This window comes from Pelobates fuscus, chromosome 4 (assembly GCF_036172605.1).
Source record: "Pelobates fuscus isolate aPelFus1 chromosome 4, aPelFus1.pri, whole genome shotgun sequence".
Classification (NCBI taxonomy): domain Eukaryota; kingdom Metazoa; phylum Chordata; class Amphibia; order Anura; family Pelobatidae; genus Pelobates; species Pelobates fuscus.
The window spans coordinates 391,765,123-391,792,969 of record NC_086320.1 but is presented as its reverse complement, the minus strand read 5'-3'; the positions used below and the strand labels follow the sequence as shown (position 1 = coordinate 391,792,969).

The 27,847-nt window shown below is 44.5% G+C and overlaps 1 protein-coding gene across 1 annotated transcript in view; it reads left to right on the top strand.

Annotated features, from left to right (window-relative positions):
• The window catches only part of ABCF2 (ATP binding cassette subfamily F member 2), a 43,145-nt gene extending 16,553 nt beyond the window's left edge, over positions 1 to 26,592 (top strand). Inside the window, exons 4-14 of the mRNA XM_063452949.1 lie at positions 201 to 383; positions 4,801 to 4,972; positions 5,061 to 5,156; positions 5,276 to 5,378; positions 5,797 to 5,892; positions 6,297 to 6,416; positions 6,630 to 6,719; positions 6,812 to 6,922; positions 7,027 to 7,218; positions 25,811 to 26,014; positions 26,105 to 26,592. Of these exons, the coding sequence (XP_063309019.1) occupies positions 201 to 383; positions 4,801 to 4,972; positions 5,061 to 5,156; positions 5,276 to 5,378; positions 5,797 to 5,892; positions 6,297 to 6,416; positions 6,630 to 6,719; positions 6,812 to 6,922; positions 7,027 to 7,218; positions 25,811 to 26,014; positions 26,105 to 26,230 (1,493 nt within the window). The 3' untranslated portion in view covers positions 26,231 to 26,592. The remainder of the gene's footprint in view (positions 1 to 200; positions 384 to 4,800; positions 4,973 to 5,060; positions 5,157 to 5,275; positions 5,379 to 5,796; positions 5,893 to 6,296; positions 6,417 to 6,629; positions 6,720 to 6,811; positions 6,923 to 7,026; positions 7,219 to 25,810; positions 26,015 to 26,104) is intronic.
• Positions 26,593 to 27,847: the final 1,255 nt, after the last annotated feature.

The following is a 27,847-nucleotide window of genomic DNA, read 5'->3' as shown; positions in this document are numbered from 1 at the left end:
ATGAACCAAGTCAAGGAATTGTTCGGACACAGAGGGAAACTGGCTGCTCTTGCACCCCAGAGAGTTGTCAGGATGAGTAGTATCATGGAGAGCTTTGTGATAGATATTACTAGAATGAGCTGGGTGTTGCATGTTTGTTTTGGATAGGGCAGGGTAAGCAACGTCTGCTCCATTTTGCCATCTTTTTATTTCTTCTCCAGGGAAATCAATGCTGCTTTCAGCCATTGGAGCAAGAGAAGTGCCAATTCCAGAGCACATTGATATCTATCATTTAACACGGGAGATGCCACCCAGTGAGAAGACTGCTCTGCAGTGTGTGATGGAGGTGGACACTGAGAGGAGCATGTTGGAGAAGGAGGCAGAGAGACTAGCCCATGAGGATGGTGAGTTGAGACTCTAGGTACAACAGTGTGCTGCTGGCAAATCCTAATTTGCATTGTGCCTTGATTGGCTTTTGGACTTCAAAATTCCTTTTCAATTCTGGCTGTACGTAAATGGAAAGTAAGCTTAATGGTATCGGGAGTTTGTTAAAGAGGAAGTGCCACTTTTAAAACCTTTCTCCTTTGACTAAAACATTGGAAGTCATCAGGAGCTTTCATGTGATGCTAAATTCAGTTCAGACACGGCACAGCCAGGGTTCACATTGTTTAATTTCTTCTCCTCTCTGTCTGCTCTCTATTGTCTTTCTATGCTGAATGCCAAGTGCAGTGGGCAGAGCTTCTAACAGATTGACAGGGACCCAGTTGCAGGATATCGAGACCAGGATTTCTACTTTTACTTTTATTGTTCACACCTCTCACATATCTATTTGTTAAATATAGGTGTAAATAAACATAATATTAAAACTCCAGGGAAGTCCCCTTCCACTCTTTAAATAGACCGTATCCATAAAACGCGAGCACTTCCCGTGTTCTGCAAATAGCTCTTTAATAACGCAGTGTAACATATTGTCTCCATGTAGCATATTGTCTCCGTGTAGCATATTGTCTCCGTGTAGCATATTGTCTCCGTGTAGCATATTGTCTCCGTGTAGCATATTGTCTCCGTGTAGCATATTGTCTCCGTGTAGCATATTGTCTCCGTGTAGCATATTGTCTCCGTGTAGCATATTGTCTCCGTGTAGCATATTGTCTCCGTGTAGCATATTGTCTCCGTGTAGCATATTGTCTCCGTGTAGCATATTGTCTCCGTGTAGCATATTGTCTCCGTGTAGCATATTGTCTCCGTGTAGCATATTGTCTCCGTGTAGCATATTGTCTCCATGTAGCATATTGTCTCCATGTAGCATATTGTCTCCATGTAGCATATTGTCTCCATGTAGCATATTGTCTCCATGTAGCATATTGTCTCCATGTGTAACATATTGTCTCCATGTAGCATATTGTCTCCATGTAGCATATTGTCTCCATGTAGCATATTGTCTCCATGTAGCATATTGTCTCCATGTAGCATATTGTCTCCATGTAACATATTGTCTCCATGTAACATATTGTCTCCATGTAGCATATTGTCTCCATGTAGCATATTGTCTCCATGTAGCATATTGTCTCCATGTAGCATATTGTCTCCATGTAGCATATTGTCTCCATGTGTAGCATATTGTCTCCATGTAGCATATTGTCTCCATGTAGCATATTGTCTCCGTGTAGCATATTGTCTCCGTGTAGCATATTGTCTCCATGTAGCATATTGTCTCCATGTAGCATATTGTCTCCGTGTAGCATATTGTCTCCGTGTAGCATATTGTCTCCATGTGTAGCATATTGTCTCCATGTAGCATATTGTCTCCATGTAGCATATTGTCTCCATGTGTAGCATATTGTCTCCATGTGTAGCATATTGTCTCCATGTAGCATATTGTCTCCGTGTAGCATATTGTCTCCGTGTAGCATATTGTCTCCGTGTAGCATATTGTCTCCGTGTAGCATATTGTCTCCGTGTAGCATATTGTCTCCGTGTAGCATATTGTCTCCGTGTAGCATATTGTCTCCGTGTAGCATATTGTCTCCGTGTAGCATATTGTCTCCGTGTAGCATATTGTCTCCATGTAGCATATTGTCTCCATGTAGCATATTGTCTCCATGTAGCATATTGTCTCCATGTAGCATATTGTCTCCATGTAGCATATTGTCTCCATGTAGCATATTGTCTCCATGTGTAACATATTGTCTCCATGTAGCATATTGTCTCCATGTAGCATATTGTCTCCATGTAGCATATTGTCTCCATGTAGCATATTGTCTCCATGTAGCATATTGTCTCCATGTGTAACATATTGTCTCCATGTAGCATATTGTCTCCATGTAGCATATTGTCTCCATGTAGCATATTGTCTCCATGTAGCATATTGTCTCCATGTAACATATTGTCTCCATGTAACATATTGTCTCCATGTAGCATATTGTCTCCATGTAGCATATTGTCTCCATGTAGCATATTGTCTCCATGTAGCATATTGTCTCCATGTAGCATATTGTCTCCATGTGTAGCATATTGTCTCCATGTAGCATATTGTCTCCATGTAGCATATTGTCTCCGTGTAGCATATTGTCTCCGTGTAGCATATTGTCTCCATGTAGCATATTGTCTCCATGTAGCATATTGTCTCCGTGTAGCATATTGTCTCCGTGTAGCATATTGTCTCCATGTGTAGCATATTGTCTCCATGTAGCATATTGTCTCCATGTAGCATATTGTCTCCATGTGTAGCATATTGTCTCCATGTGTAGCATATTGTCTCCATGTAGCATATTGTCTCCGTGTAGCATATTGTCTCCGTGTAGCATATTGTCTCCATGTGTAGCATATTGTCTCCGTGTAGCATATTGTCTCCATGTGTAACATATTGTCTCCATGTAGCATATTGTCTCCATGTAGCATATTGTCTCCATGTAGCATATTGTCTCCATGTAGCATATTGTCTCCATGTAGCATATTGTCTCCATGTAGCATATTGTCTCCATGTAGCATATTGTCTCCATGTAGCATATTGTCTCCGTGTAGCATATTGTCTCCGTGTAGCATATTGTCTCCATGTGTAACATATTGTCTCCATGTGTAACATATTGTCTCCATGTAGCATATTGTCTCCGTGTAGCATATTGTCTCCATGTAGCATATTGTCTCCATGTAGCATATTGTCTCCATGTAGCATATTGTCTCCATGTAGCATATTGTCTCCGTGTAACATATTGTCTCCATGTAGCATATTGTCTCCGTGTAGCATATTGTCTCCATGTAGCATATTGTCTCCATGTAGCATATTGTCTCCATGTAGCATATTGTCTCCATGTAGCATATTGTCTCCATGTAGCATATTGTCTCCATGTAGCATATTGTCTCCATGTAGCATATTGTCTCCATGTAGCATATTGTCTCCATGTAGCATATTGTCTCCATGTAGCATATTGTCTCCGTGTAGCATATTGTCTCCATGTAACATATTGTCTCCATGTAGCATATTGTCTCCATGTAGCATATTGTCTCCATGTAGCATATTGTCTCCATGTAGCATATTGTCTCCATGTAGCATATTGTCTCCATGTAGCATATTGTCTCCATGTAACATATTGTCTCCATGTAGCATATTGTCTCCATGTAGCATATTGTCTCCATGTAGCATATTGTCTCCATGTAGCATATTGTCTCCATGTGTAGCATATTGTCTCCATGTAGCATATTGTCTCCGTGTAGCATATTGTCTCCGTGTAGCATATTGTCTCCGTGTAGCATATTGTCTCCGTGTAGCATATTGTCTCCGTGTAGCATATTGTCTCCGTGTAGCATATTGTCTCCGTGTAGCATATTGTCTCCATGTGTAGCATATTGTCTCCATGTGTAGCATATTGTCTCCATGTGTAACATATTGTCTCCATGTAGCATATTGTCTCCATGTAGCATATTGTCTCCGTGTAGCATATTGTCTCCATGTAGCATATTGTCTCCATGTAGCATATTGTCTCCATGTAGCATATTGTCTCCATGTGTAGCATATTGTCTCCATGTGTAACATATTGTCTCCATGTAGCATATTGTCTCCATGTAGCATATTGTCTCCATGTAGCATATTGTCTCCATGTGTAGCATATTGTCTCCATGTAGCATATTGTCTCCATGTAGCATATTGTCTCCATGTAGCATATTGTCTCCATGTAGCATATTGTCTCCATGTGTAGCATATTGTCTCCATGTGTAACATATTGTCTCCATGTAGCATATTGTCTCCATGTAGCATATTGTCTCCGTGTAGCATATTGTCTCCATGTAGCATATTGTCTCCATGTGTAACATATTGTCTCCATGTAGCATATTGTCTCCGTGTAGCATATTGTCTCCGTGTAGCATATTGTCTCCGTGTAGCATATTGTCTCCGTGTAGCATATTGTCTCCATGTAGCATATTGTCTCCATGTAGCATATTGTCTCCATGTAGCATATTGTCTCCGTGTAGCATATTGTCTCCGTGTAGCATATTGTCTCCATGTAGCATATTGTCTCCATGTAGCATATTGTCTCCGTGTAGCATATTGTCTCCATGTAGCATATTGTCTCCGTGTAGCATATTGTCTCCGTGTAGCATATTGTCTCCATGTGTAGCATATTGTCTCCATGTGTAACATATTGTCTCCGTGTAGCATATTGTCTCCATGTAGCATATTGTCTCCATGTAGCATATTGTCTCCATGTAGCATATTGTCTCCATGTAGCATATTGTCTCCGTGTAGCATATTGTCTCCGTGTAGCATATTGTCTCCATGTAGCCAGATGTCCCTTTATATCATGTAACATGTTTCCTATACAGCCGAGTGTGAGAAATTGCTTGAGATCTATGAGCGCCTGGAAGAGTTGGATGCTGCCAAGGCAGAGGTCAGAGCGTCCCGCATCCTTCATGGCCTGGGATTCTCCCCCGCTATGCAACGCAAGATGCTAAAGGATTTTAGTGGTGGCTGGCGAATGCGTGTGGCTCTTGCCAGGTGAGATCTATATGCAGTATATACACCTTGCAGTAGCGCACACACACAGGTCTCAGGGTTACTGAGTGTTATGTTATGTTTGTTCCAGAGCCCTTTTTATCCGACCATTCATGTTACTACTTGATGAACCCACAAATCACCTTGATCTGGAAGCCTGTGTGTGGCTGGAGGAAGAGCTCAGATCGTAAGTTGGGAATCTTGCCAGCGTTGCTGTGCCGGTCTCGCTTGCTTTCTTTTACTGGTTGCACTTCACGATCTTTGCTTCTCTCTTGGTTCTGATTTTTCTTCTTATTCTCTTTGCAGTTTTCGTCGGATCCTGGTCCTGATCTCTCACTCCCAGGACTTCCTGAATGGAGTGTGTACAAACATTATTCACCTACACAACCGCAAGCTGAAATACTACACCGTAAGTATCTCTCACAGATGCACTGCTGCATGTTTCTATGCTCAGAACCAGGGCTTGAAGGCCTATGCTACTAGCCAGTCTTCGTTAAAAATGACTTGCCACTGCATAGCACACCAGGTATGTATTTCTACTCACTTACCAAAGGCCAGTTTATCCCAGGTCAGAATCATTTCAATCTGTCATTTTAAGAGTTTAATTGCTGGAAATGGAGCTTGAGTTCATAGTTTGGCAAAAGGCACAAACAAATGAAAAGCCAAAAGAAAGCCTAACTAAACAACGTACATTCTGTTTCAAGGGGTAATCTTGAGCGATTGGCCATATACCCTGCATCTCCATTATCGATTTCTCCAACAGTCTAGAAGGCGATATATGTGGTATCACCTAACTTTGTCTGTAACGAGTCCTTCTGTCCTTTTAGGGCAATTATGATCAGTATGTAAAAACTCGTCTGGAGCTGGAAGAGAATCAAATGAAAAGGTTCAACTGGGAACAGGATCAGATTGCTCACATGAAGGTAAGCTGACCATCTCTAGAGCTTAGACGTAGATCGAAGCGTAATGGTGAAATCCAGCTTCTTGCACAATGTCTGAACTGTCAGTGAACCGTGAGGAATCATGTTTTCATATGAGAAGGAAGAGGCATGGTTTTGGGAAGATTGTACTGGCCTAAGCTTGGCTATAACTAGGGATAAACGGCTAGATGCTACGGCACCAAATTGTGGTGTGTATGATAAAGCTCTGAGAGCTGTTTTTTGGGTGGGGAGAGACCATGGTGATGTGCATGACGGGCACATGGGGAGTCTGGTTTATAAAGATGGTTGTGAATGACTTGTGGCAGGGTGATTGGTTTTACACACAACTTCGACTATGGTTTGTTGTAGTTTGATTAGTATATCCTCTTTTAATATCACTTCTGCAGAACTACATTGCACGGTTTGGTCATGGCAGTGCCAAGTTAGCCCGTCAAGCACAGAGCAAAGAGAAGACTTTGCAGAAAATGATGTCATCTGGACTAACTGAAAGAGTGGTCAGCGATAAGGTGAGGTCACTGTGATGCCACTGATGCATTGTCCGATAAGTGGATATATTTTTCAGTGTGTTTTTGTTCAGGATTTTTTGGGCCAGGGGGTGTTTACCGGCATGGTTGTGTCTGTCGTGGCCCTTCAGGAAACCATAGTCTCTGTCCCTCAGTTTCTAGTTCTGCCGGTCTTTTCCTCCTTCCTATAGTTCACTCACTGTGTTTCTGTTTCAGACGCTCTCGTTCTTTTTCCCGTCCTGTGGAAAAATACCTCCTCCAGTTATCATGGTGCAGAATGTCAGCTTCCGTTACAATACCGATGGGGTAAGATTGGGGGGATATAATTTCAGTGGTTCTCTCTTTGTAGATATTATTAAAGTCTCACCAAACTATCTTATCTTACACCTTGACCTCAGCCCCTCATATACAGGAACCTAGAGTTTGGGATTGATCTGGACACGCGTGTGGCCCTCGTAGGCCCCAATGGAGCTGGAAAATCTACTTTACTAAAACTACTGACTGGAGAGGTAAGCGGAGTGAATTATCCAACTCTGTGGAAGAAACATGATTCTGATCTTACTATCCACGAGTGCTGCTGTTTTATCCATTCTCATAACTTTTCTCTTTCTAGGTACTGCCATGCGACGGAATGATCCGGAAACATTCTCACGTGAAGATTGGACGTTACCATCAGCACCTGACAGAGCAGCTTGACCTAGATCTTTCTCCTCTGGAATATATGATGAAGTGTTACCCTGAAATAAAGGAGAAGGAGGAGATGAGGAAGATCATTGGGAGATATGGATTAACTGGGAAACAGCAGGTAAATTTGGAATTGCCTACGTCATTGACAACAAACCTCTCCCATAATTAAGTGAAGAAGAAATAGTATACACACTAACCATAAATTAACGTGAGCTAAATTGAAAGGATCCCAGGTGTACCTCACTGAAGTAATACAATGTGAAAACAAAAAGTGGAAAACACTTTCAATTAGCATATAATATTAGATACAACCTGGATACAGTGACCAGAGTAGTAATATAAGAATGTAGGGAAATCTAGGATAATAAGAAAATACAGATCATAGCATAATACTTTATAGATTAAATAATGGAAAAATGGAGTTGGTAATGAACTCCCAAACAAAAGTGAAAATCAGGCTTCTCACCCCCTTGGGGTATGTATAATGATAGGAGACTTGATAGTAGATTCAAATATGTAAATAGCCTCAAAGAAATGGAAAAAGGGAGCCATACATGGTGAAATACGTAAAAAAGTAACAAAGCGTATTTATTGGTTGCACTTACAGACAAAGAAGTGTAGTAGGCATGTATCCACTTCAAGTGGAACTCAGCTTGATGAATAAAAAACGAATTCCAGCTTACATAGATGGGACAAGCAGGGAATAATAAAAAGCATAAAATAATACAGGAACCACAGAGTCCGTCATCCAACGCGTTTCGTCCGAATAAAATAACAAGGACTTCTTCAGGGATGTATGTAGAGGCATCTATGGGGAAGCTTCTTATACCCATGGTAATTCTTCTTGATTCCGTTCACCGGCGGCGTGCGTTCCAGCTTGGAACGCAGTGACACACTTCCTATGACGAGTATCCGGTCTTCTGCGCATGCGTCCGAAGAACGCAGAGTACAGAACACTTGAGAATCAAACGTGCTATGACGCACGTAGAAAAAGTTCTATATACAAAAGAAAGGTACATGCAAAGAGAAATCTGTCCCCACACGGCAGAGAAAAGCGAAAACTTTCAATATATATCGTACATAATACGGAGTGGAAGAAATTAAATAAAGCTATTAAACAAGGCTCACAGGTGAAAAACCAACCTATAAACAAATAAACAATTAGTATGCATGAATAGTATACATATAGATAACTGCTGGAATATGAGAAATGAGCATAATAAATCACCATAGAGATTACTATGTGAAGTAACAATATAGTCTGATCTGAGGCAAAAAGCCAAAAAGAAAGAATAAATGGAAAAATAAATAGAAATAAATAGAAATCCAGTTTCCAAGAATATAGCAATGTGCAAACACAATACAGTAATAATATGCATGTGTAGATGAAATGAGAGAAATAAGAGAATGAATGTATGTAGGATCCAAAAAGATCAAATCTACCAAAACAATTAATTGGAACAAGAACCTATGGATCTATATCTACATAAAACCCAAATTATATATAATATAATAACCAAAGAGATTACTGTATAATTCTCAGATTTTACTATTAACATGACGTAAAGTCATGATTTTATTAAAGACACGGAGGCGAGTATTATGCATATCTCTTTCTTTATTACTCTCAGCAGCAAAGATAGAGAAATATAAATATATCAAAATGAAAGAAAAAACTGCATATGCACACAGGCAACCAATCACAAAACAGAGGAAGTGACTATAAAAGGCCTGTGTCACCCACAATCCCCCTCTTTCTTGCGAACTGAAGACCAGGAAACATGAACCAACATCACACACCGGTAAGAACAGGAACGGCAACAAACCGAACTCCAAGCTACAAAAGAGAGAGAAATATGGTAAAATCTAAACTCCAAACTGAAACTCACCAAATAAATTTGTCAGGAGCAGTCTAGGAAACCAAACCTATAGTAGAAAAAATTACCATTAGAACCAAACCATGGAAAATTGAAACTTCTTCAGTAAATATACACAATAAATACATACAACAGACTGGATTGCCACATACCTGTAAGTCCAACAGCATCTCATCCCAAACCCAACACCGGGAGGGTGGGCGGGAATAATACTCGCCTCCGTGTCTTTAATAAAATCATGACTTTACGTCATGTTAATAGTAAAATCTGAGAATTTTATTAAAGACACGGAGGCTCCTATTATGCAAGTTCAAAGCTGAGCCACCATATGAGATGCAATGTGATCAATCGGTCTGGAATATAGAGTCACGAAACTCAACACTCGCCACTGGAGAACAGCCCGTAGTGTATCCTCCAAACAACAACAACCGCCCTCCAAGGCCCCGTATGTCATACTCTCGTGTACCAAGTGGGATGCATCAGACGACATGTCGATACCAGCCAACATAGTAGTCAGGAAACCCATCTTGACAATGTAAGAGTGGACACCAGTAGGTGGGGAGCGTTGAAAGGAAAGAACAAAGTGCACGATCCGGAAAATGTAGTGGCTGTGTAACCTCCAGGTAAGTTCCCAGACACCCCACCGGCCATAGCGTCAAAAAACGTCCTGAACGTATGGTAAAACTTTAAGCTCCAGGTGACTTAGTAAGGTGAATCCTCTACATAGATGATCTACGAAGGTTGTTGACCGACCAGGAAAAAATCCCAAATCCAGGGATAGATACGGAAAAACCAGTGGTAGTCCCACGCATCAACCGGACCACACTTGTCATGATGACCTAAGGCCAGTCGATCACCCGGCATCCATGTTTCACAGAGGAGACGGGGAGTTGATCGCAGAATGGCCAAGATAATCCAAACGTCCTGAAAGGAGTCACATCATCCAATGTAGAAGGTCTTGATCCACGAAGTGTAGTCCCATTCGGTCTAGAAGGGTTCCGAATGCTTGGAATCAAACCTGGCAAATCATCGCCATTCTCAGTAATCGAGGGAACCATGGATGCGACCTTCACAGAGCAGCAATCAATACCAACGCCACCTAGTGCTGGGCCAAGTGCAAGAGCCCGCAAGCAGCCAAATCGAACGCAGGGAATGCATACATCCAAATATCCGGTCAGTCCAGAACGAACACGGCAAGCGTGACAGTTGCTGGATATCTCCTTCCATACGTAAAAACCTCAGTAACGAGGTGTTAAGGCAAGATGCCAATAGATCCACCTCGAACCGCTTCAACAACCGTTACAAACCGAGAAAAAACGCCATAAACTCTTGAATAAACGTGAAGTCCAAGCGGACCTAGAAGTGTCCAGGTGGAATGTGTTCAGCGGTCACCGAGACCCTGAAGGCAAAAAAGCACCAGAATCCGTACGCTACGATTAGCCACGTGTGCGCCATGTGCCCCTTAGCTGGTCAATGGAACCCATCGCCGACATATAGCCCACTCAAAACATAACATAGTCGTATGCGCGACCGGGGCAAAAACGCGAAAACAAAATGTTCCCGCCAAGATTTACAATAGTCAGAGTGCAACATCTTCTCGATTTTGGACCACTTGTCCCTGGGAGAAAAGATTCACGGCTCACAGAGGGTCCCGCTGATCCAGGTCTACCTATGAGCCAAGCCTTGAATCAGATAGATCCTGGAACTGTCGTCCAACTCCCGCCTTGCCTCATAACAGTGACCCGGACAGAGATAGGAATCCTACTGACTTAAAGGGGTAGAAAGTAAGGTGGTCCTGGAGACGTAGCCTGGATGGAAGCCATTGGCAGGTCTGGCACCCTCACTAAATGCCCGACCACCAGGACCACTGTACTAAAAGTCTACATGACAAACTTCATAATGGTTTAGATCTCGGAGCCAGGAAGGAACGGGAACAATCTGATAGAGTTCCACGTGAAACCTAAGAAAAAACTCCATCGACCGTGAGGACTATATAAAACTGGCTCCTAACCGCTCATTAATAAATGGAAACCCCGAAGCATCGTGATCGGACAGTTGACACGCAACCGTAACTGGTACCTGGACAGGGATATGACCAGGATGTCGTCCAGGTAGACATTTAGATGGGTACCCCTAGCACCTCCTGGTGGGACATCCAGAAGCCGATGAGAGACTTAGCAGTAGCCCTAGCAAAAACAATCTCGAACGTTTCCTTCGCCAGGCAAAACGGGGGGAAAAAAAACCCGTATTCCGTGTTCATAGTAACAATAACAAGATATTCTGTCAATTCCAGATGGGCCAACCAAACCTACTCCTAGAAATGATCCCGGAGGCAATGGATGCCCATCAGTTGAAGTGGTGGTACCAAAGGGAAAACAAAGAGAGGTCGGGGAAGTAGAACGGGGCGAACCCCTCCCCACCGTTTAGGTACCAAGACTATACTGATCTGAAGATTGGTAACCCCAGGGTAACCCTCGAATCTTCCCTAAGGCGAGCAGGTCGTGGATCTCCGTGGAGAATCACGATACCTGTCCCCCTGACAGGCAAGTGCAGTGGGGCCAAAATGCCAACAGGTCAAGACAGAAAAAACACTAGACGGTAGCTCCGTACCGCTCAGAGAAACTACTAAGGCAGCATCTTTAGCAGAAACTGGGCCAAACCTGTCCGCCACCTGTCCATAAGGAGGAGGGGAACATAGGGTATTCACCAGAAGGGAGTAACCACGGGGTGGCAGGGGCTTAATATATTCTCCCCCTGGATGGGGAGGAGTGGAGTCTAGAGTTCGTGGAAATCCCGCATAGGGAGTAAGGAGCTTGGCATTCTCGGAACGAGTCCCGTAAATCACGGCCAGACGGGCGGCTCCCGTCACACCCGGCCCCACCAAAACCATTTCTAATTACTTGGGGCTTAGCAATCAACGTGAACGTCTTCACTTATAAAACCCCGGTTCCATGACAAAAAGTCTGCACCTGAACATCCTCCCTTCAGCTTAGGGCCGGTGCGGAGATGGCCATATTCGCCAATCTGGGTGAACCTTCAAAGAATCGCCTTCTGGCGTCCGGTCGTTACGACCATAGAAAACTTGCCAATAGTGCCAACAGGTGATGCACCCGGGCGTTCATATTCACCGCCGTAGCGGAATCAAGTAGGACATACATTTGTACAGAAAAAAGGGAAGGGGGACCCATCGCTCTCATAAGTAAATTCTGAAATTCTCCAGGGAGGAGCCCAGAGGTATCAAAGTATCAGCCCGATTCGTTAAAGAAAACGGGGTGTACCTAGAGGACCCAAAAGGGGTCGAACCCCTAATACCCGCCCGAGCGGGAGCACCTGATAGGGTAGTAGCCCCAGTAGGGGTCGCCATAGGAAGGCACCTACCATAACCACATAATCCTTCTCCTCACTCCGGTCGGTAACCGACCTCTCAGTACGGTGTCTAGCCCGTATCCACATTGGTCTTTTTAGCCCGACCAGGGGCTCTTATGCGCGGTGGGAGCGCGCCATCTTTGACCGCCTCAGCGAGTCCGTCATAGCAGGCAGGATCTGCGTCAATGAGTGGGAGTTATGAGGTGATAATCCTCCGCCGTAGCCTTATGGGGGGGAGAGAGGGGGGGGGAAGGTAAGCAGAAGCCCCAGAAAAAATATAAACACATAATAAACAACCAAAGAAATTCCATAAATAACACATTAGACAGAGAGTGAAAAGAGAGTACTTATCTGGTCTGAGAGCAGCAAAGAAAGAGGGGGATTGTGGGTGACACAGGCCTTTTATAGTCACTTCCTCTGTTTTGTGATTGGTTGCCTGTGTGCCTATGCAGTTTTTTCTTTTGATATATTTATATTTCTCTATCTTTGCTGCTGAGAGTAATAAAGAAAGAGATGTGCATAATAGGAGCCTCCGTGTCTTTAATAAAATCTGGTATGAGGCAAGGAAAATAAATAAACATCCATAACCCAAAAATACAGTAGTATATAAACACAATAGAATAATAGTATGTATAGATAAATAAAAAGAATAAGGAAATGGATGTATATAGGATCCCAAAAAGAGATGAATTTAAATAAGACCCTGTAGATCTATTTCTGCGTTAAGCCCATGTTTTAAAGTTTTTAATGTATAGATCCAGAAAGCTTCCTTACGAATGAGTTCTTGAAGTTTGTCACCTTCTCTACAGCCCAGTAAAATATGATCTATACCAAAAGCCAGAAAATTGTCCCAACAAAAAAGTGGACAAGAATTACAATGTTTGTGGACACTATGATCTAATTTTCCTTTTTTAATATTATTAAAATGTTCCAAAATTCTAATGTGGAGTTTTCTAGTGGTACGGCCTATATATTGGGCCCCGCACCCACATTGAAGTAGATAGATCACGAAGGTCGTAGAGCATTGAATATGTTTTTTAATCTGGTATATTTTTTTTGGTATAAGTGTGGAACAGTGTCCACAACAATAAAAACCCTGTAAAGGTTTAAGGAAAGAAACGGGCGTAGAAGGAGGCTGTATGGGAAGAAGACTGGGAGCGAGTTTGTTTTAAATTGGTAGCTCGTCTATAAATAATCCTAGGTTTATTAGGAATTATATCTTTGAGTATATTGTCTTTTTGTAGAATGTACCAATATTTGTTTAAAATTTTGGGGATTTTTTTAGCTTGTGGCTTATATTGGGTAATAAATGCCAGTTGAGATTTGTTGTTTTTTTTTTTTTAATTCTTTATTTTTGTGTCGGCACGGAGTGCGGCATATCAAAATACAGTGGCTCGCGCAGGGGCCGAGTACAAACATTTTTACAGGTTATACATCAGTAGACAGATGATGTTTTCGCATATAAGTGAAATATAAAGAAAAAAAAGGGGGGGGGGGGCCGTTTCAGCCCTGTATTCAGGGGAACAGGAAAAAACAATAGCATAAAAATAGAACAGTACAATACAATGAAAAACATTGAAATGAACCAGAACAATGCAATGTAGATGAACAGTGCTGTAGATAAGTCGCTTCTCATGGAGTAAGTCATAATGGTGAATTATGGTCTGTGTTGCATGTGGCCGTATAGGCTTTGACAACTGTGAGTCGCTTCGGTGCTGAGCTGGCTCTTTGAGGTGTTACGGCTCATACCGAGATCGACCTCCATGGTGTGACGTGTGTCCTACAGCGGAAGCTAGGTGTATATTAGCCTTTACGGCCTTGGTATTTTGCTTTTCCGTATTATCAGTAATCGTCTAGGGTGCCTTTAGGCCGCGTATAGATAGAGAGGACAATGTAATGCATTGTTGTGTTCAAGAGAAGCATAAGAATCTGTTGTAATATGTCCAATTGTCTGTTGTTTGTGCAACCAACAATTGGAAATGGTGAAAAATAAGAACAGTGGGGGGGGTGGGGGGTGGGGAGGGTGGGTAGGGATAGGAGGCTGAGGGGTGGGGAGGGGGGAAGCACCGGTCGTGGGGGGGGGGGGGGTGCGGCGGAGTGAGGCCAATTCAGTAGCCTCTGTCTGTCAGGGTCGTATTATAAGGTCCCTATTCGTCTAGGTAGTCTTCCCAGGGTTGCCATATTTTTTGAAAAGATTTTTCTGTGTTCCTGATTTGGGCAGTGAGTTTGTCCATCAGATATGTGTCTTTGATTTTTACGATTACGTCTGCGTCTGTGGGTAGGTCAGGTTTTAGCCATGCTTGGGCAATGGCCCTTCTGGCTGCTAGTGTGATTTTGTCAAAGAGTCGTTGTTCTGTCCTGGGGAGGCTGTCTATGGGTTTGGATAATAAGATCGACCAGGGTTCCAAAGCAACAGGTTTCAAAAGAACGTCTGTCAAGAGCGTCTGTATGCGCGTCCAGTATTTGTGCATTTCGGGGCATTCCCACCACATATGTATGAAGGTGCCCTTACCCCCGCATCCCTTCCAGCATATATCGGTCGTGGTTTTACCCATTTTATGTAGTTGCACTGGTGTGGTGTACCATCTCATGAGCATTTTATAGGATTGTTCTTGGTGTAGTACGCAAATGGAGGTTTTGGCTGTCGCTTCCCATATGTCAACCCAATCCTCTCCCTCCAATGTCCCTCCCAGGTCCGTCTCCCATTGGTTAATGTATCGTGGGTCTGTGGCGTCTTTGACGGGGGCGCTGAGATGTGAGTAAATAGCGGTTATTAAGCCTTTTTGTACGGTTTCGGCATTACATAGCTGTTCGTAAAACGTCATTGGGGCGTGTGCTGCTTTTTTAACCTCTGGAGATCTGGCGAAGTCTCGTAGTTGCATGTGGCGGAATACGTCCTTTGTGGTCAGGGTCGTCAGGAGTTTAAGACTGTCAAACGTTCTGAAGGCTCCGCCCTCGTACATTTGTCTGTATCTCTGCATCCCCGTGCTCTCCAAGCCCCTAAAGTCCCTTGCGCTCAGCCCGGGCTCAAACGCCTTGTTTCTCAAGTATGGTGTCAGTGGCGAGGGGATGTGCTTGAGTGCGTATTTGATAGCCGTCTTGTCCCAAATTCTTACCGAATTTAGGACGGCCGGGCAGGTGGTGCTTAGGGCGGGTCTGTCTGGTTTAGGGACCCATATCCAGTATTGTGGTAGGTCTGTGCCCATGAGCTTTGTTTCCAGGTCGACCCACCTATGGGAGCCTTCTGGAGTGTGCCACGCCACTATTTGGGCTAATTGGGCCGCTAAGTAGTAAAGATGTAAATTTGGGAGTCCAAGCCCTCCTCTTAACTTCGGTCGATACAACACCTGTCTGGCTATTCTATGTCGTTTTTGTGCCCATATGAAGTTATCTATGTGTCTTTGTAGTGTGGTGAGGTCTTGTTTACTAACTTTGACCGGCAGAGCCTGGAACAAGAACAATAGACGCGGGAGCAGCGTCATTTTTATGGCATGAAGCCGCCCAATCCATGAGATTGGCTTCTCCTGCCATTTGTCTATGTCCTTGCATAGTTTTTGCACCGTGGGCGTGTAATTCGCGTCGTATAGCTTCTCTGGGTCTGCGGTTAGTTTGATCCCTAAGTATTTGACTTCGGTTCTCGAGAAGTGAAGGTGGTGATTGGCTTGTATGGCTATGATTTCTGCTGTATTCAATTCCAGTGGCATTGCCACTGATTTTTCTAAATTAACTTTATAGCCTGATACCTGCCCGTATTCATCTAGGAGGGAGAGAAGGTGTGGCAGAGATCTCTGGGGGTTGGTGATTGTGACCATTATGTCGTCGGCGTACGCTGAAACTTTGTACTCCTCTCCCCCTGCCTGTATACCTGGGATGTTCCCGTCTTCCCTTATCTGTTGCAGAAGTGGTTCAAGCGCTAGGACGAACAGTAAGGGGGAGAGGGGGCAGCCCTGCCTGGTGCCGTTGGCGGGCGTGAATGGGGTCGCAGCCGCTCCTGGGACGGCTGTCTGCGCCCTGGGTGCGGTGTACAGGGCCTTTATGCCCCTTACGAACCTCTCCGGCATTCGGAGGTGCTCCAAAAGCGAGAAGAGGTAGTGCCACAGGACCCTATCGAACGCCTTCTCTGCGTCCAGGGAAAGGATCAGAGAAGGCGTCCGGGTCTTCACTGCCCACCATATGACATCTGCGCCTCTCCTAGTGTTCTCGTATAATTGTCGAGATGGCACAAAGCCGACCTGGTCCGGGTGGACCAGTTTTTCCAGCAAGGGGTTTAGACGAGTCGCTAGAATTTTGGCGAACAATTTAACGTCGAAGTTTATGAGCGAAATGGGCCTATAGTTCCCAGCCTCCGACGGATCTTTACCGGGTTTCGGGATGAGGGTGATGTCTGCTGTTAGTGTTTCTGGGTTGGGATGTCCTCCGTCCATCCATTCCGCATATACCATAACTAATCGTGGGATTAGGGTGTCTCTAAGGATCTTATAGTAGGAACCATCGTACCCATCTGGTCCCGGGGCTTTATTACCTTTAAGTGCTGAGATGGCCTTATCGACCTCTTCCTCCTCTATCGGGGCATTCAGTGTCAGTATGTTTTCCGGCGTGAGATGTGGCAATTTTGTTTTGTTCAAGTAGTTTGCGACCGTGATCGCATATGTCGCATTGTTACTGTTTAAGTCCGGGGAGTGGTCATATATGTTTGCCAGGAGCTCCGTAAAGACCTGGTTGATTTCCGAGGGGTTGTGTGTGATCTGCCCTGTCTTGTTTCGGATCGCCGTTATGGTTTTGAACTGTTGTTTGGGGTTGAGTGCCCGGGCCAGGAGGGTGTCCATTTTATTAGAGCGCTCATAATAAAGTCGTTTTTTACGGACTAGATCCCTACCAAGTTCCTCAACCGCTAAGGCCCTAATCTTGTGACGGAGTTCCCGAAGGTCTTGGAGTCCTTGCTTCGTGGGGGTTTGTTTGTGCCTGGCTTCGGCCCTCCTCAGCGCCTTCTGGAGCTCGAAGAGGGTTTCCGCCTTCTGCTTTTTTCGCCTAGTTGCCAATTTGATGAGGGAGCCCCGGATGACCGCCTTATGGGCGGCCCATATTGTAGTTTGTGTTAGGTCCGGTGTGTCGTTTTCCTCGAAGTAGGAAACAATGTCTTTCTGAATAAGCAGTGCTACATCTGGGTCTTTAAGGAGTGTGCTGTTCAACCTCCATTTCCAAGGTGGCCTAGGGCCTGGGATTCGTAGTGAGAGTTCTATATCTGCGTGGTCTGACCACGTAATGAGGTTGATCCACGGGATCCCGGCCTGATTAACCAAAAATAAATCTATGCGGGAGTAAGTGGAGTGTGCCGCCGAAAAAAAAGTGTAGTCTCTTTGTCCCGGGTGTCGCAGTCTCCAGGGGTCAAGTAGTTGTGTATTTTGCATGAATTGAAATAGTAATTTATCCTGTCCCCCAACCCTCGGGGTCCTCTGACCTCCCGCCGGTGTGCTACGATCGACTGGTGGACTGGGGGTAGCATTCAGGTCGCCCCCCAATACTATTATACCATGCGATAGTTTCTGCACGATACCGTGTAAGTTGTACCAAAAGGCTGGATCTGGTTGATTAGGCGCATAGATGTTTATTAGGTGATAGGTGGTGGCGTGTATGGTCCCAGTAAGGATGATGTACCTACCCGTGGTGTCGGATTGTGTCGTATAAGTGATAAAAGGGCAGTTTTTATGGATGAGTATTTCTACTCCGGTTTTTTTCACCAGAGCTCTGGAAGAGTACGCCCTGGTGTACAGGTGGTCGGTTAGTTGAATCCGGGCTGAGCGCAACATATGAGTCTCCTGCACGAAGGCTATGTCTGTCTTTTGTCTTTTTAGTTCCCTCATTAGTAGTCGCCGTTTGGTCGGCGTATTAAGGCCGTTAACGTTAAGGGAAGTAATTTTAAGTGTGGCCATGCTTCGGGTTGAGTAAGGTCCTGTCAGTCCCGTGAGTGTCGTAGTCAGGTCTGTCCGCCGCGTCCCCCACCAGGGAGCGGTGCTTGTGGACTAGGGAGGGGAGGCAGAGACCGGGCTCCTTTTAGATACCGGTATGGGGATGGGAAGGGAGTCCTCACTAGGGAGAATACGTTCGGTCTGTGGGTTGAGTAATTGGAGGCTATTCGTGGGAGGGCTGTCGAGGCCCAAGGGCTGTCTCAGCTGTCTCAGCCTTGGTGTACGAAGGGAGGGTAAGGGGAAGGGGAGGGGTAGTGGTACAGTACGGGGGGTAGGGGATCACTCCGGTCTTATTCGTGCCGGGTGTATCGGGGGGTGGCTGTCCGCTCCGCGAGTACTTCAAGTAGCACGGAGGGGACAAACAATCGCCGAGCACCCTGCCGAAGACCCGAGTATCTAGATATCCTAGGATATAAACGTTAGTGCCCTGCCAAGTTCGGTAAGGGAGATGTGTATTCTCATACCAAATCAATTGTGCGTTCACAGAGTTACAATACAGTTACGAAGCAAGCTTATTTGACCTTAAGTAGACATTCAATATATGCGTAAGTTACATGAGACATTAAACCTGAGGCATTTACCACATTGAATACATTTAGAACTATTACACCTAGTACCCCCCTCTAAAGTCCTAATCCCCTTACCCGGGTATCATTCAGGGTCAGCAAGGGGGGGGGGCATCGTCCCGTCTATGTCAGAGCTGCCGGGGTATGCTACTCCGTCACCCGTCCCGTGGGATAGGGGGGGGGGGCAAGGGAGAACAAGGATGTCCGGAGAGAATAAGAAGTGTCAGTCACCTCTGTGGGGGTTGCCCCGGAAACGGGTCTGGGGGGATGGGGTTAACCGTGGGATACTAAGCATTATCCCATACCACATATACACCCGATAGTCTAAGTCATGACCCCCAGGTTCCGTCATCACCAGAAAGCCCTCGAGGTCCCCTTAAGTACTGAGAATTACACGTAAAAACAGAAAAGCAGAAGATAGTAAAATAATAATGAGATAATAATAAAACAATAGCGTAATAGAGTAATACTGAGGGTTGGGGGGAGAGGGAGTATGCACTTGCGTTTCTGGTCGTGGATGCTACCCTTTCAAAGACCCTGTGCAGTGTCCTAATGCCTGGGGATGAACCAGTGTCCCATTCAGTAGTGGACTCCGGCACTGTCCTGTTTGTAAATGGGTGGTGTAAGAGTCACGAATCTGTGCAGCACGGTGGTATCATGGACGGGCCAAGCACGAGTGGGTCTGCTGTATAGGTGTGTTCTCGTCCTAGCACAGCTTCCGTTTCTACTCAGTAGTGTGAGTCTGTGGTCGCGGGTTAGAGTAGCATCCGTTCTGTTTCTGCGTCATTTTTCTTCTTGTGATGTTGCGATGTTTTTAACGGGCGATGCGTAGTTACCCATCCAGTATCAGTCCCTTGCGTTTCATGCAAATTCTAGGGTATACTGTGTTCCGTTTGTTTTCGCAGTGTCCTTTCTCAGGCCCCTAGGTGCTGTACTTTGATGTGTGGTAGCAATCCTTCTGTAACAGGTCCTGTCTTGTCTTGAATTCTTGAGTGTTGTATACTTTGGATCTTTGAATAATGTCTCTGGTGTTAGTATCGTCCGTGGGTTTGCGGTCCGCAGCTGTAGCAGTCTGTGTTCAGTTTAGTAGTCCACTTTTGCGGTATAACCTATGATTTGGGTCTGATTCTCATCTTGCTGGTTTGTGCGGGAGGGGATATCGTTAGGGTGAGTTTGGCTAGTAGTCGGTAATGTTTGGTAGAGGGAAGGCCCCTTTGGGTCCCCTATGGTGCACCGCCATCCAAGCCTGCCCCATCCCTGGGTAAAAGGCCTAGTGCTTGGGTCCCTCATTGGGGGAGTCGGAAATCTTCTGGGACTTCTATACCTAGTCCCCGGAGGAAGGCCTTTGGGTCAGCCGTGGGCAGGAGTACAGCTGGTCGCGGGCCATTGAACACCAGCATTTTAAAGGGGTGTCCCCATGCAAAGTTGAGGCCCTTTGCCCTGACTAGGTCAGCAACGGGCTTCCATTCCCGTCTCCTGGCTAAAGTGGCAGGTGCAATGTCCTGGTAAAGGTGGAGTGTGGAGCCATCCAGCGTGTAAGTGTGGCGGCGTGCGCTTTTAATAATCGCTTCTTTGGTAGAGAAAAAGTGCCACCTCATTATCACGTCCCTAGGGGGGCTGTCAGGTGGGCCCCTGGCTCTCAGCGCTCTGTGCGCCCTGTCAATGGTCCATAGATGTTCCGGTATGGCAGGTAATTGATCTTTAAACAGTCCCAGCAATACATTTGTTAGGTCTGCATCTTTAATTCTTTCAGGTATGCCTTTAATTCTCAAGTTATTTCTGCGGGACCTATTAGAGGCATCTTCTAGCTCTGCCTCTAGTTCAGCCACTCTAGTGAGTAGGTGGTTGGTGGTGGAGGCTGTTTCATTATGGGCTGCTACCACGTGGTCCATCCTCCATTCCAGGGCCTCAGTGCGCTGGCCCACTGCTTGAATCTCCTCCTTAACCTCCCTTGCTGATCTCTCTATCTCCCCAGCCAGATAGTGTCTTACCTCTGCAATTGAGTGCAGGATTTCAGCATTGGTCGTCTGCAGAGGTCTGTGCCCGTTTTCTCTCGTTTGTGGGGAGTCCGGAGAGCCCGCGCTCAGTTGGCCGCCGCCATCTTTGGTTACATGCGGCCTGGGCGTCGCGAGGAGTTCGGCGACGGAGGGGGTCCCTTCCTTCGGCTTTTTGCCGGATTTTCTGTTGTTGGCCATTACCTAGACTGTCCTCCCTTCAGCAGGCAAGTTTGTAGGTCGTTGGCAGGGGTGAGTAGCGTTTTGCTCAGCGTTTCGGGTCTGGCAGGGCGCAGAGCTCTTCGCCTAGGCAGCCATCACCGTCGGCCACGCCCCCTCGAGATTTGTTGTTTTGAGCGTCAAAAATGCATTTACCTCGTTGCTGGTTAGGGTGATTTTTTGAACTTTTGAAAAAATGAGATCTATCTGTATCCAATATAGTCTGTATGTCTGTATCAATGGATCCTGATTATACCCTTTTTCTGAGTATCGTATTTTAATTTTCTGGGCCTGTTGGAGAAATATATGCTATCATCCGAACAATTCCTACGTAAACGTACTAGTTGGCTTTTGGGTACGTTAGAGAGCCAAGGAGGATGGTGGGCACTAGAAAGGTCTATAGCTGTGTTGCAATCGGTAGGTTTGAAAAATGTTTTGGTTTTAAGTAGATTATGATCTATGTAGATAGTTAAATCTAGAAAATCTAGAGATACCTGGCTGATGTTATGAGTAAATCTAAGATTATAGTCATTAGAATTGATATATTTGAAAAAGAGATTTAGACTATCAATGGAACCCTCCCATATAAGTAACACATCATCTATGTAGCGCCGCCATAGGACCAAATTGCCCCCCAGATGGTTTCCTAGCTGTATATGTCGTTGCTCCCAATGGGAAACGTACATATTGGCAAAACTGGGGGCAAATTTGGTACCCATGGCGACGCCACATTTTTTGAAGAAAATACTGTCCATCAAACCAAAAATAATTTTTAGTCAGTACAAAAGACATGCATAGTATCAAATTCGATTTGAATAGATGAAATAAATTGGTGATGGATCAGTATATCTTTTATGGCTAAAATGCCCTTTTCATGTGGAATATTCGAATACAAAGCTGTTATATCAGCAGTGGCCAGGACATATGTGGATTTCCATTCTACTGAAGATAGATCCTGTAGAATGTGTCCAGTGTCTTTAATATATGACTCACTTAAAGAAACATAGGGTTGAAGGACAAAATCTATATACTCGGACAGATTGCATGACAAAGAGTCAATACCACTTACAATAGGACGGCCAGGGGGGCTCTCAAGATTCTTATGGATCTTGGGTAAGAAATAGAAAGTAGCTGTTTTACAATTTGGATTATAAATATAATCATATTCTTTTTTGTTAATAATATTCTTTTCTATTCCAAACTCTAACAGTTGTTTTAAATCTGACAAAAACCTACTGGTTGGATTAAGAGACAAGATCTCATATGTCTTAATGTCGTTTAAGATGTTATATGACTCTTCTATATAGTAAGATCTATCCATAATCACAGTCCCCCCCCGTCCGCCTCCTTAATAACTGTTTTAGAGTTCTCCGCTAGTATTTTGAACGCGCCTCTTTCCTTTTTATTTAAGTTAGACTGATATCTAATGTTGATCAATTTGTCAAGATCTTCTTGAACTAACTCATTAAAGATATCTAAATATTTGCTTTTAGCAGACCAAGGGTAAAAATGGGCATCAGGTTTGAAAGGCGTATGAACAATACTAGAAACCTCATCTGGAACATTATTTTGTGTTTCCCCTTGTGGTGGTATAGATTCTTGGGGATTATTTAAAATTTTATTATGAAAGAATAATTAAACCTGACTTTAAACTCCGGACACAAAGCGTTTCTGCCTTATTTGTAGCAGTTTTTAACGCTCCACATTTCAGTAGAAGTCGCCTCCTTGGTTGTCACAAACAGTCACTCTAACAGCTGGTCTGCAGCTTTTAAAAGGTGCTTCTTCATATATCCCTAAAGAAAATATGCAGAAAATTGAATTGCATGTCTTCTTAGGGGTGTATCTGTTAGATTGTAAGTAAAAATAATCCTAGATCTTTCCTTCTGTGTCCTCCATACTTGGCTGCTTATACAGCTGCCTGCGCTCCAAGTAGTGCGTTACTCCATTGAAACGCTGACATCTGATGTCGCTGACGGAGGTGTATATGTCTGTAGTAGCAGTCCAGAACAAGAGCCCCAAGCTGGCTAACAAAAGGATTGGATGTCCACCCCCACCCTTGCAGTATCACCGGAGGAGGCTTGGGCTGCATGGAGAGCATTGCCTCTGTGTTTATTATTTAATTTTACTACATGTTAGAGGCTATAGTACCTTTTTTTTTATTTTTATTTATTTTGATTATAGTAACCTTTGGATGAAACTTTTGGGTATTCCCTGACCTTTTCCATGTCCGCACATAATTTCTAGGTACCCCCCCAAAACCTATTATTCCTGTATTGTTAATCTATCCCAACAAATTGCTATCGGAACCACAAATACAGTAAACAATGCGTTCAGAAATTGTAAATATTGGTTTCCTACATCTGATTGGATTCGTATTAAAGGAACAGATCAAGCACTACAATACAAGCTGATTCCTCTCCTGAAACTCATCAAAGACAAAACACTAAGCCCTTCGTGAATACTATCCTAGCAACCTACTTTTCTACCCTACCTTTACTTTACCCCACTCCCTCTAACATGTAAACTCACTGAGCAGGGCCCTCAATCCCTCTGTTACTGTGTCACTATACCCCACTCTCTCTAACATGTAAACTCACTGAGCAGGCCTTCAATCCCTCTGTTACTGTTACTATACCCCACTCCCTCTAACATGTAAACTCACTGAGCAGGGCCCTCAATCCCTCTGTTACTGTGTCACTATACCCCACTCCCTCTAACATGTAAACTCACTGAGCAGGGCCCTCAATCCCTCTGTTACTGTGTCACTATACCCCACTCCCTCTAACATGTAAACTCACTGAGCAGGGTCCTCAATCCCTCTGTTACTGTGTCACTATACCCCACTCCCTCTAACATGTAAACTCACTGAGTAGGGCCCTCAATCCCTCTGTTACTGTGTCACTATACCCCACTCCCTCTAACATGTAAACTCACTGAGCAGGCCCCCAATCCCTCTGTTACTGTGTCACTATAACCTACTCCCTCTAACATGTAACCTCACTGAGCAGGGCCCTCAATCCCTCTGTTACTGTGTCACTATACCCCACTCCCTCTAACATGTAAACTCACTGAGCAGGCCCTCAATCCCTCTGTTACTGTGTCACTATACCCCACTCCCTCTAACATGTAAACTCACTGAGCAGGGCCCTCAATCCCTCTGTTACTGTGTCACTATAACCCCCACTCCCTCTAACATGTAAGCTCACTGAGCAGGGCCTCAATCCCTCTGTTACTGTGTCACTATACCCCACTCCCTCTAACATGTAAGCTCACTGAGCAGGCCCTCAATCCCTCTGTTACTGTGTCACTATACCCCACTCCCTCTAACATGTAAACTCACTGAGCAGGGCCTCAATCCCTCTGTTACTGTGTCACTATACCCCACTCCCTCTAACATGTAAACTCACTGAGCAGGCCCTCAATCCCTCTGTTACTGTGTCACTATACCCCACTCCCTCTAGCATGTAAACTCACTGAGCAGGCCCTCTGTTACTGTGTCACTATACCCCACTCCCTCTAACATGTAAACTCACTGAGCAGGCCCTCAATCCCTCTGTTCCTGTGCGTCAAACTTGTCTGGTTATAAATACGTGTCTGTTAGTCCACCCGTTGCACAGCGCTACTGAACTTATTGGTGCTTTATAAATAATAATACGCTGTGCCCTGGCGTGCCATTCTCCCCAAGACAGTTTGCTAACAGTTTGACAATGTAACGGAGCTCCCTGTACCCCTCGCTGGGTACCTCCCCCAAGGACCGCTTCCTAGCTGGAACAGGGGACAGACTGCATCACTTCTGCCCACACTCGCCGTCACTTGACTGGGGCCCTGGCACCGCTCCTTCCTGGAGCCGAATGGCAGCTCTACAAGGCAGCTCTACAAGGACTTTCCCCGCTGGAACAGCAGACACCGGCGTAAATCTTCCTTCCCTCCAATAACAGGACGACACACCGTTTGGAGTGCAAGCTGGAATGCTTTAATGGCAGCCACAACCGGCCTTATATGCACTTCCCCCCTGGACTTTGTGGGGGACTGCAGCACAAAGTCACAGACCAATGACACTCCCGCATACAATCCCTCCCCTCTGCCTGGGAGATAATTGGATCAGTAACTGTACTAATTATAATCCAATTATCTCCAAGAACAGAAAAGACAGACTTTTTCAAAAGTACCCTAAAAATAATTAAAACCCCACATAATTTTGGCAGACTTTGCACATGGTCCAAAGCCCAAAACAGTTCCAGGAAAATCAGTGCTAAGTCAGTCAGGTTTGGTAGTCTTTTACAGGTTTCTCTGCAGGGCCCATAGTCTGTGGGCAGGAGGCTGGCAAGCAGGCTCCTTCAGGAGCTCGTGGCAAACTCACTTGGAGAGGGGAGTTTGTCACAGACAATTTGTCCACCATGGTGCCACACCCTGCCCGAATCTTTCCATGCAGAGCCAGCAGATTGGCTGAAAGTGCTGGACTTGGCACAATGTTGAGAGATTCTGGTTCTCATGGAGAGGGTAATCAGCCCGGTGGCACCCAGGTAAATTGGTAAACGGTTTTACTACTTAGGGAAATGTCAGGGCAATCGTGGTGCCATGAACAGCACACTACCAAGGTTCATTAATCACTTAATTCGCCTTCATCACTTTCCAATCCTTAGCTCTTTCTTTTGAGGTAATCTGTTTTTATACTATTTGACAATATTAACACCTTCTCCTTTTTCCCCATGCCTTCCCTAGGTGAGTCCGATCCGGAACCTGTCTGATGGTCAGAAGTGTCGCGTTTGCTTTGCCTGGCTGGCCTGGCAAACCCCCCATATGCTTTTTCTTGACGAGCCCACCAATCACTTGGACATTGAGACAATAGATGCTCTTGCAGATGCTATTAATGAGTTTGAAGGCGGAATGATGCTAGTTAGCCACGACTTCCGACTCATACAGCAGGTAAGTTTAAAGAGTGATACAACTTAACTCCTACACTATGTTTAAATCTTTATTATGTTTACTATTTCTAATTTTACCCCTAATATCCAGGTTGCACAGGAGATCTGGGTGTGTGAAAAGAAAGCTGTCACAAAGTGGACAGGAGATATTTTATCCTACAAACTTCACCTGAAAGCTAGACTGAGTGATGATGAACCTTCGTGCAAGGGCAACTGAACCTTCTGCCGGAGCAGAGAGAAGATCCCAGTCCATGCTTTCCCACAACACCCCCAACTTGGAACTAAAGTCAAACACATGTCTAAATAAAGTCTGTGACATAAGGAAAATGAGCTAAACGTTTCTGTACGTTCTAAGGACGTCCAACCTTCATTGGTTTAACGTGTGAGGAAGTTTAATTGTCCGTGGTCAGCTGGCCGGGCATTCTTTGCAGCTTCGGCAGGATGTATTACCCCTATGTTCTCTCCCTGTCAAACCTGACTTACATCGATATCTCGATTTTCTTTCTTTTTTTTTTTTTTTTTAAACAAATTTATTTATCTGTAATTCAGCGAGACAATAAAGGGAGATACTGTACTGAATTAGAATTTTTATTATTGGTGTGTAATGGGTCAGGGCATTACAAACCATTTGTATTCTTTTCAATCAGTGTGGAGACGGCAGGATGATTAATGCAAAGCGGTGGGGTTCCAGTTTAGGGGATTGTCTGAATTTTTATTGTAAAACACAACTGCGCATTTATAGCAAGATAAATATCAAGGGGGAAATAATCCAAGACCATAATTGAGTTCTTGACTTTGCAAAGAGTATTCGATTTCAATTCTGGGTCAAACGTACAGATTTATTTCAAAGTGCAAATCCTATAAAACACAACAATCCGACTACTGCACACATCAGCCAAATGTATTGTGAAAGACCAATACAGAATCACAGCACTGAGTATCAATAAAAATTAAATTCTTAATGATGGGTTAACCCCTGTATAAGTATTCTAACAGCGAGGGCCTAAAGATTAATAGCAAACAATATTATTATTTTTTTTTTTTTTATAAATCTTTATTTTTCTTGTGCATTTGAATATATAACAGAGATACCTGTAGCGCCACGACAGCGTATACAGGTTTTTTCATTGGCATACACAGTCATGGCATAACTTAATTGCAATTTTTTTAGTAATAGAAACATATCAAGGTTCATAAACTGAGTGCTGTCTAGCATTGCCTGTCTATTGTGTTGGGTCATTACAGTAGCAATTAACGCCGTGTAAACAGTGCCTATCTGGCTAAGAATGTTTTTGCGGTTGCTTTTATAGTTATAATATCTAGATATATATTCATGCTTGTAAGATATAGAGTAGGGTGAACATTGGTAATTTGCTACATAGCTTTCAATTATGCTGAGGGAGATTAATAGAACATGCTCACAAATTACTTTTAGAAACAGGGTACCACAAACCTAACATAACATGAGATATGCATTGAGAGGTTAGAAAGTCATACAGTGCTAGGTGAGGTGGCCGCTGGAGAACGGTATGGTAATTGCGGTATGTTGTAGCTTTAGGGCAAGACAGTGTCCATCATCATCATGGCGGGCTCTGAGTTTAGCTGCAGTGTCCGCTGTGCAAAGAGTGTCTCTGATTCAGCCAATCCCTCGGTTCGGAATTCTCGCCGGGCATGTAAAGCAGTAAGCAGCCTTTCTGGCCCCCTGCATGGGGTGTCTCTTCGCTTGATGTGTGGCCCATTCATGAGAATGGTCGCTCGGGTCTCTCCGTTTCGTCTCCGCTTGGTATGGAGGATCAGAGCCGGGTCGGCTCCCATTTGGTTGTATCCGTTCCTT